The following is a 10,176-nucleotide window of genomic DNA, read 5'->3' as shown; positions in this document are numbered from 1 at the left end:
AGCGAAGCTCGACACAAAATGCTGGAGTAACTCAGTGGCACAGGTAGCCTATCTGTGCCCCTCTCTGATGTGGGAGGAATAAAACTACATTACCCACAACGCAACCGACAAAGACTGCGCATGCTTGGGAACGCCGATGGCATTTGCTCCGCCCCGTGTGCATGCAACCTTAATGGAGCTTAGACCCGCCCACAGAAGACGATAATTGGACCTTTGGGTGCAATGATGTCACCAGCGGTGAGTGTGATAGGCCGCGGGACTGTCAGTTAGGGAACGTTCCGCAGAGCGGGATTAGCAGGTTAGGGTGCGCGGCGGATGGGAGGGAGTTGATGTGATTGTCGGTGAGGAAAAAGATGGCGGCGGCGGCATTAGTGGAGTTCCAGCGGGCTCAGTCCTTAGTCAGCACCGATCGGAACGCGTCTATAGACATTCTGCATAGTATCGGTAAGTGAGAGCGGTGGGGGGCCGCGGCCGGCGGAAGGGTGCGGGGCACAGATGCCGTGGGGCAAGGCGGGAGGCGCCGGGCCGTGCGGCTAACGCTGCTGACTCACTGCGAGTGCGGGCTGGGCCTAGTCGGCATTACACCACACACAGTCATTCTCTCACTACCCGGGCACCGGGGTGGCAGGTACACCGAGCTGGCCCACAACTCGGACTCACCAGCAGGACATCCGATAAAGTGCAACAGAGCGGCGTGAGTGCGAGTTGAGAAGTAGCAGCCGCAGGCGGATGAATGGAAAGTCTGACAGGCAGAGGCAGAGGTTTGAAACTGCTCAGCTGCCCAGCATGGCTTGCAGTTCAACGAGGTTTCGCACATGATTCTCCTGTTACTACTACAGTAACTTCAAAATAACAAGCGCAGGTTGATAAGCAACTGGCAAAGATGAGCACCCACAACGAGAAATTGTCCAAAATTTCTTTTTAACATGTAATTAGCAATCAAAATGCAATACTTAGAAGTGAGAAAGTAGTCAAAGAATAGTTGCCGAGAAACTGAACAGATAATGTACTGAGTCATAGTAACAATGTGCAGACATGTCATTTATGATCAGTCGGTGGAATTAATTACAACGTAACATTGGAAGGGGAATGAAAGAACAACATTGTGTGAATCGAAGTGTAACTGAATATTCTGAACTGACTTAAATATGAAATAATTTTCCAATCTGGAATGATAAAATGCAGTACATCCTTGAGGTTTTTGATACCGCAAAAAAGAATAAAACTTGCTTTTCTAAATAGACGCAAACTGCAATGCTTGTTTACATAAAAAGAGACAAAGTGCTGGAGTAACTTGACAAGTAAGGAAGCATCTCTGGAGAACATGGATAGGCGATATTTTGGGTAGGGACCCTTCACTCTGAAACGCGCCTGTCCATGTTCACCAGTGATGCTACCTGAGCTGCTGAGTTATTTCAGTACTTTACCTTATTTTCCTTTTTCTAAGGTTCATAACAGCAGGAAAAAAGGCCATTCGGCCCATCGTCCACACCGCCATTCAATCATGGCTGATCTATCCTTCCCTCTCAACCCTATTCTCCTGCCATTGCCCCATAACCCCTGATACCCTTGGTGTGTTTACCATGTGTTTACATGATACATGTAAAATAATTTATGTATGATAGAGTGAATGTACATTGTCTATGGGGATGCTAAAGGAAATATCCAGTCAGTACCTGATTTTCCCATCATTCATAAGCTTGGTACATTTGAAATGAAACACCTATAATGCAGGAGAGAACCATTGAAATGAAACATTTGAAAGATGAATGGTTGAAGTTTGACACTTCAGCAGAATATGTTCTGTGCCTTCTGGATCGTTGATTTGTCAAGGAAGAGACAAGAGCTTTCAACCTGTTTTCAAATTTTATTTATTTAGTGTGATATGGAGGTTGGAATAGGGCCTAACATTTGCTTGAATCAGATATGTTGATTGTCCTGTGGCACCATTAACTTCAGTGGGAATTAAATACAGTCTTTACCGGTGTATGTGGAAATTGATAAAATATTAACCTTAACAGCAACTATTTATAGTTTTAGGTTGTATGCTAACCTTGTTTTGGGTTCATCATTGTTACAATTTGATCTACAAATGTTTGGGTGTTAGACATGCCATTATCGAGATGGGGGCTATACTGAATGTGATGTAAATTGTGATATAACCTGTCCTTAAGTTTTAATGTAAGTGAATGATTCATGAATTATGATGTGTCCTATTCCAACAATTTTCCAATCATTCAGAAATATATGCATGTTGGAATTGGCCACGTTATCACACAACCCATGTTATCACACAAATAACTTGCACAAATTAGTTGGAAATGGACAATATAAATCAGAAAAATATTCTGATTTGCAGTAGAGGTTGAGAATTAAGCTTTAAATTTACTCCTAAATTGGTTAATAGTCCAGAAAATGGCATAGAATTGAACCATGTTATCCCTGAAATATTTCCATATATGATCTAATTTTATAGGTCTTCTTTATCTTGGTGATCTGTTTGTTATTGACTCATTATCTACAGACATAGTCATACAGCTCAGAAACAGGTCCTTTGGCCCAACTGACCAAGCTGCCCCTTCTACACCAATCCCGCCTGCCCACATTTGGCCCATATCCCTCTTAAAATATATCTCAATACAGCACATGATGTAGCACAAACTTCATCTGGATTATTTGGATGAACCTGATTCTAAGTTACTGACATACAAGTTAAATATTTCAGTCATGCATGGTTATCTTGATATTTGAAAACTTCTTGTCTTTGCTCTGCATTTTGATTTTAAAGTGCACCTTTATGAATCTTGTGCTTCTCAATTTGCAATGCCCTTTTGTGAAAACACCTGCAAAATCAATAATGCTGACTGATTTCAGGTTTGATTTAAGGCAATTTAATCAAGGCATGTTCATTCGCCAATGACAAACATGGTTTTTGTACTATTATTCGTTGTTATAAATGAAGCAGTTAGTACTCCAGTGCATTGCCTAAAATGACATTACATTGCACAGGGTTTGGTGTCATATTTGTTGATTACGCTAGTTTTTGCCAAAATTGTCTTTTTGATGCAGCAGAATAAATTTGCACATCTGTAGAGTTGTTGTTTTGTCATGATAACCATTTGGTTCATTTATTCTCATAAATTACTACCAATCCAAACTCGTGTTTCAATTGGTAGATTATAATGACAAGTGAAAATGTGCTGCCAGTAACATTCATTAACTTAAATGCGATTGTAGTCTCAGTAGAGAAAGAATCATTTATGATTGTGAATGATTTAACCATTGATAAAGAAGAGATATTAGAGATAAGGAGGAGATATTAGAATGCTAGCTGCTCTTAAAGTGAATCTGTCACCTAGAGTCCCAGAGTGTTAGTGTGGAAACAGGCCATTCAGCCCAACTTGCCCACAATGGCCAACATGTCCCAGATACACTAGCCCCACCTGCCAGCATTTGGTCCATCTCCCTCCAAACCTATCCTATCCATGTACCTGTCAACTGTTTCTTAAATGTTGGGTTAGTCCATGCCTCAACTACCTCCTCTGGCAGCTTGTTCCATACATCCACCACCCTTTGTGTGAAAAGGTTACCTCTCAGATTCCTATTAAATCTTTTCACCTTCACTGTAAACCTATGTCCTCTGGTCATTGATTTACCTACTCTGGGCAAGAAACTCAGTGCATCTATTCCTCTCATGATCTGATACATCTCTATAAGATCACCCCTGATCCTCCTGCGCTCCAAGGCATATAGTCCCAGCCTACTCAACCTCTGCCTATAACTCAGACCCTCTAGACCGGGCAACATCCTCGTAAATCTTCTTTGTGCCCTTTCCAGCTTGACAACATCTTACGTATAACACGGTGCCCAGAAATGAACACAATGTTACAGTTGTGCAAGACGTTGGTGAGGCCACATTTTGAGTATTGTGTTCTATTTTGGTCACCCTTCTATGGAAATAAATGTTAAGCTAGAAAGAGTGCAGAGAAGATTTGAGGGTGCTGCTCGGACTTGGGGGGGGGTGAGTTATAGGGAGAGGTTGGGCAGGCTAATACTTTATTCCTTGGAGCACAGGACTAAGAGAGGTGATCTTATAGAAATTTGTAAGCAGGGAATGGAAAGGGTAGATGCACAGAATCTGTTACCCAGAGTAGGGAATTAAGAACCAGAGGTCATAGGTTTAAGGTGAGAGGGGAAAGATTTAATAGGAACGTGAGGGGCAACTTTTTCACACAGAGGGTGGTGAGTACATGGATTGAGCTGCCAAAGAGGTAGTTGAGACAGGTACTATTACAACATTTAAAAGACATTTGCATGGTACATAGATAGGAAATATTTAGAATGACAGGGGCCAAAAGTGGGGTGGTGGGACTGGTGTAAAATGGCATCTTGGTTGACATGGACAAATTGGGCCTTGGGGTCTGTTTCCATGCTGTATGAGTTTCCAGCCCATATATCACCTTGAGCACCTTATGCGGTCACCATCAAAGATCCTTGAATTTTGTGAATCATAGGTCCTTTGTTCTTCAACTTGCCATCTGTTATGCACGTACTACCCATTAAGTCCTCCTGAAAGCCATTATCTTGAATATGTTAACGTACACTGGCCCTATATATATATATATATATATATATATAAATGTTAACGTACACTGGCCTTATCCCCGAACTCTATCTCCGTTACATTGATGACTGCATCGGTGTTACCTTCTTCACCCATGCAGGACTTCATCAACTTCACCACCAATTTTCATCCTGCACTCAAATCTACTTGGACCATCTCCGACACCTCCCTCCCCTTTCTTGTTCTCACAGTCTCCATCACAAGAAATAGACTAGTGACTGACGTCTATTACAAACCCACTGACTCCTACAACTATCTCGACCACACTTCTTCCCACCCTACTACCTGCAAAGACTCTATCCCCTACTCCCAATTCCTCTGTCTATGCCGCATCTGTGCCCAAGATGAGGTGTTCCATACTAGAACATCCGAGATGTCCTCATTCTTTAGGTTCCCCTCTCCCATCAGAGATGAGACCCTAGCTCGTGTCTCCTTGGTACCCTGCAGCTCCGCCCTTGCTCCCCATCCCCCTAGTCGCGACAGAGTCCCCCGGGTCCTTACCTTCCACCCCATCGGCCTTCGCATACAACACATAATCCTCTGAAATTTCCGCCACCTCCAACGGGATCATACCACTAGCCGCATTTTCCCCATCTCCACCCCTTTCCACCTTCCGCAGAGACCGTTCCCTCCGCAACTCCCTGGTTAACTCATCCCTTCCCACCCAAACCACCCCCTCCCCAGGTACCTTCCCCAGCAACCGCAGAAGATGCAACACCTGTCGCTATACTTCCTCCCTCAACTCTGTCCAGGGACCACGACAGTCATTTCAGGTTAGGCAGAGGTTCACTTGCACCTCCTCTAACCTCATCTACTGTGTCTGTTGTTCAAGATGTGGACTCTTATACATCGGCAAGATCAAACGCAGACTGGACGAGCGTTTCGCGGAACACCTTCGCTCAGCCCGCGTGAACCAACCTGATCTCCCGGTTGCTGGACACTTTAATTTTCCTTCCCATTCCAACACAGACCTTTCTCCTCCATTGTCAGAGTGAGGCTAAACGCAAATTGGAGGAACAGTATCAGCCCAGTGCTATGAATATTGATTTCACTCACTTCAGGTAGCCCTGGCATTCCCTCTGTCTCTATCCCTCCCCCACCCAGGTCACACTAGCTTCTCATTTTCACCCTACAAACAGCTTACAATGGCCTGTTTCCTTTATCATCGTCACTTTTTTCCATTTCTTTCATTCATTGTTCTTTATCCCTCCACATCACCGTCTACATCTCTCATTGCCCTTATATAGTCGGAAGAAAGGTCTCGATCCGAAACGTCACCCATTCCTTCTTTCCAGAAATGCTGTCTGTCCGCTGAGTTATTCCAGCTTTTTTTGCCTATCTTTGGATTAAAAGTTAGCCATTTTACCAACTGATTAGTATAATCCTGAAGCCTTGGACTTTCCTCATCCTGCCAAATTTCAAGTTATCTATAAAGTTATTTCAGTGAAACTATTAATCTGGCCTGCTCAGACTTTGGTGCAAACAGACTAGCACATTTTCTGGAACTTAAAGGCTGTTCTTTGGACTGGTGGGAAGTGTACATTGGAGTACCCTGAGTCTTGGAATGAACACCATTGTTCGTTATACTTTGATATACATTATTGATTTGGGCAAGGATTTCCAAAATTAAGCATGACTCAAGTTGGAAGTGTTGTGAACAGAAAAGAGGATGATAGCACACTCCAAGGAGATACAAAGCGCTGGAAGAACTCAGCGGGTCAGGCAGCATGGAAGATAGACACAATGTGCTGGATTAACTCGGCGGGTCAGGCAGCATCTCTGGAGAAAAGGAATAGGTGACGTTTCAAGTTGAGACCCTTCAGACTGAATGGATTAGGGGAGAAAGTTGGTAAAGCACGGTGAGGACAGGACAAAGCCTGGCAATTGTTAGGTGGATACAGGTGAGGAGGTTTGGATTGGCAGATGGGTGGAGTAAATGACAAGCTTGCAAGCTCATTGAAGAAAATTCCTGGATCTGCAGTTTCTTGTATCTTCAAAGAGATTTTAAACTGGCTGGAGCTATGGGACGATAGATAGCAAATTAAATTGATGCAATATCTAAGGGGTATACGATACGATAGAACTTGGAGAGAAATTGATCTGGATGCATATGTGCACAACTTCTTGGAAATGGAAGAATAGCTTCAGAAAGTGGTTTAAAAAAAGAAGTAGGATAGCCTTTATTTACAGAGACATAGATTACAAGAACAAAGAAATTATAATGAACTTTGGAGAGGCTGGTTCAGCTACAGTTGGAATAATTTGTTTTCAAAGCCATGTGCAGAAAAGACCTAGCGATGTTATAGAGGATGTGAAAGAGATTTATTAAAGTTATTACAAGGTTGAGGGACTCTAATTATGTAAATATAGTGGGGAATAAGGGATGGTTACCTGTGTAACAAAATGATTCCAAGGGCATTACAGAATGAATGGAGGGAGACTATTCCCCAGGATGGCCATGAACTAGGGGACAGAGAATGAAGATTGTCAAAAGCGACATGAGAAAAAGCATTTGCACAGCAAGTGCTCTGGTCTCTCGTGCACTGCCATGCTTTTGGTAGTAGAGATAGATTCAATTGTAACATTTAAAAGGGGGCTTGATAAATTTCGAAAGGAAAGATTTTACTGGAGAAAGGGTGAGTGAGAAGAGCTTGACCTCTCTTGCACTAAACTATGGATTTTGTAATCCTTTTGTAATCATTCTGTGACACCATTATTTCAATACGTTCCTTCCCACCATCCCATCACCAGCATCTTTGTATTAGCGAATTCAAAATAGTTTCTCTATATTCAGAATTTATAAGACAATTTGTAATTGCATTGTACCATTCAAACACACAAGTTTGCTAGTCTGTAAAAATTCTCATTTGGTTATTGGTTAGATAGCTCGGGACCTGGCTGCACCTCTTGCAGATTGTATGCAGACACACTTTTGTGGCTGTATTGCTTCCAAAGTCCTTATGGCTTTACTGTTGCCATCATTCTGCAAAGTGAACTGGTACATAAGCAGCGTCTTGAGCATGGTCAGCAGATACCAAGTCCCTATCCACAGATAACCACTTGCTATACCACTATCGGGGATGCCTACTGCTCCAATTCTTGCCCACACTTCAGAAACCATTTGGCTTTGTTGTTTCTTCCTCCAAACAACAAAGACTGAAAAAGCAAGTCATGGGAAGGCAGAAAACCGCTTCTGGGACTGTCAGCATTTGTCAGCAGACCTGATTGAGTATGTCACAATTGTCACTGACTTCATGAAGAAATGCATGGACGAGTGTGCACCTACAAAAAATATTTCAGAAGCCCCAGATAAACCAGGAGATTTATAATCCACTAAGGACTAGAACTGTGGTGTTTAGGATTGACGATCCAGAGTCATACAAGAAGTTCAGGTGTGATCTTCTAAAGGCTGCCACATATGTGAACAGATAATATCATTCTAGGCTGAAGTTACAGATGGAATATCTTCTATTGAAAAAACACTAAATGTCTTTTTCTGATTGTTACTTTGCATCTAAGACCCACACGGCACCTACATGAGCCCCCACAGCCCCTGACAACTCTGATATCCGTATCTGAGGCTGTCATCAGATCTCTACTTTCTTAGTTTAAAGAGATTCAACACTAACAAAGTTATACAGATGCACCAAAGAAAGTATCTTGGCCTGGTACAGGATTTATGAAGCAGAAGAACATGAGACGGCAGAGAGAAATGGACTCAGCCCAGTCCATTATGGGCACTGCCTCCATTGGAAGTATCTGCATGAGGCACAGACTCGAGAAGATGGCATTTATTATCGTATCCCTAACATCTGGGCCATGTCCTGCTTCTTGCTACTGTCAGGCAGGAGGTACTGAAGCCTGAAGTCCCATGCCATCGCATTCAGGATCAGCTACCTCGCTATAACCTTCAGGTTCTTGAATTGGCTTGCACAATACTAACCCTACTTCCATAATGGAACACTACAGATCAAATCTTGCATGTCAAGGGACATTTTCTAAGCAAGAATTGACTAAAGACAGGTCCTATTTAGAGCTGCTAGAATTAGCCAGAGAAATGTGCCCCGTGGTCAGGTTGTCAATGTGAGATGAATCAGAGTCTGAAAAGGGTCTCAGATAAATCAGAGTCTGAAGAAGAGCTCTAGGGGCTAGTGGAATCAAGGGATATGGGGGCAGGCACAGGGTATTGATTGGGGACGATCAGCCATGATCACAATGAATGGCGGTGCTGGCTCGTAGGGCCGAATGGCCTCCTGCACCTATTTCCTATGTTTTATGTTTCTATGACCCGCAACATCACCCCTTCTCTCCAGAGATGCTCCTGTCCTGCTAGTTACTCCAGCATTTTGTGTCTACCTTTGAGATAAATCAGAGTTCTTTGTATCTGTTTGGCTCTGATGATGTTGAGAGACTTTAAGAAGTTCCTAATTTTACTGAGTAGTTAATTGAGATGCTCTTTGGTATATCTGCTACAATTTAATTATGGACTTCTTTCACTTCTCTAAACTTCTCTAAACTATTCTCCTGGAGTATCATTTGAAATTATCACTTAAGCATTCCAATGCAAGATTTCCCTTGCACAATGCAGAAAGCACTGGGTCTTGCAAGGATGTGCTTCAGATGGCCTGGCAGCCCAGATGAACCTAGAGTGGAGATATTTTATTTGCAAAATTTAAAACAGATAATTCTCAAGTTTACTGTGGCACATAGAAGCAAAAGTTAGTTTGCGAAATTTAGTCGTAGGTTTAATGTTAATATGTAACAGTTTGAATAGTTCCTTTGTGGCCTAGGGATCAAACTCCAGCCTATATTTTGAATGTTCCTAATGAGGGTGTGGTAAAACATTTTAAACTAAGTCCTTAATTTTCAAGACTAAAAGGTGTGCAAGGTTATTTGTTTCTGACCATTTCCTAATTCCTCAATTTTCCCCATATGTATTGACATTAGTTGAACAAAGAAAACTCGTGTATTTTAGTGAAAATCTCAAGAAAAGTTTTAATTTTGGCAGTTGGTTTTCCATATAGAGCACGCTTATTACTTCAACACTGTTGTGTATATCCGCAGTTGCTCAGTTTTTGTTTAATTTTGAGCTACGAATGGAATTTGATTCAATAACTTTTTGTGAAACTCGTGTTAGTAACCCGAACAAAATATTACACCTGTTTGGCAGTCACCCAAGATTCACAGTACTTCAGATTGTTTCATTAACCTGCTTTAAAATCTGTTTTAAAAGTGCTTTTAGCCACTGAATAAAATAAGCGAAGGACCAAGTGATTTATCTTTCCGATAAAGACACAAAAGTCTGAAGAAGGATCTCGACCCGAAACGTCACTCATTCCTTCTCTCCAGAGATGCTGCCTGAGTTACACCAGCATTTTGTGTCTATCTTTGATTTAAATCAGTACCACCGGGTGGCGCCGCGAAGGCAGTCTCGCCTACAATCTGTCTGTCCTTTTCGTCCTTATTTTGTTACTTTTGGTGAGTTTTTAAAGTCTGTGTTAATGTTTTATGAGGGGGTCGGGGAAAATATTTTTCAATCTCTTACCTTGCCG

General features: G+C 42.3%; 1 protein-coding gene across 3 annotated transcripts in view; it reads left to right on the top strand.

Moving 5' to 3' along the window:
* Positions 1–309: 309 nt before the first annotated feature.
* LOC144607816 (26S proteasome non-ATPase regulatory subunit 11) overlaps positions 310–10,176 on the top strand; it is a 52,646-nt gene continuing 42,779 nt past the window's right edge. For all 3 annotated transcript variants that reach the window (XM_078424930.1, XM_078424929.1, XM_078424928.1), the window contains exon 1: positions 310–444. In XM_078424930.1, the coding sequence (XP_078281056.1) occupies positions 354–444 (91 nt within the window). In that variant the 5' untranslated portion in view covers positions 310–353. The remainder of the gene's footprint in view (positions 445–10,176) is intronic.

Source organism: Rhinoraja longicauda, chromosome 29, assembly GCF_053455715.1.
Source record: "Rhinoraja longicauda isolate Sanriku21f chromosome 29, sRhiLon1.1, whole genome shotgun sequence".
NCBI lineage: Eukaryota > Metazoa > Chordata > Chondrichthyes > Rajiformes > Arhynchobatidae > Rhinoraja > Rhinoraja longicauda.
This window is presented reverse-complemented; position numbering and strand designations above follow the sequence as displayed.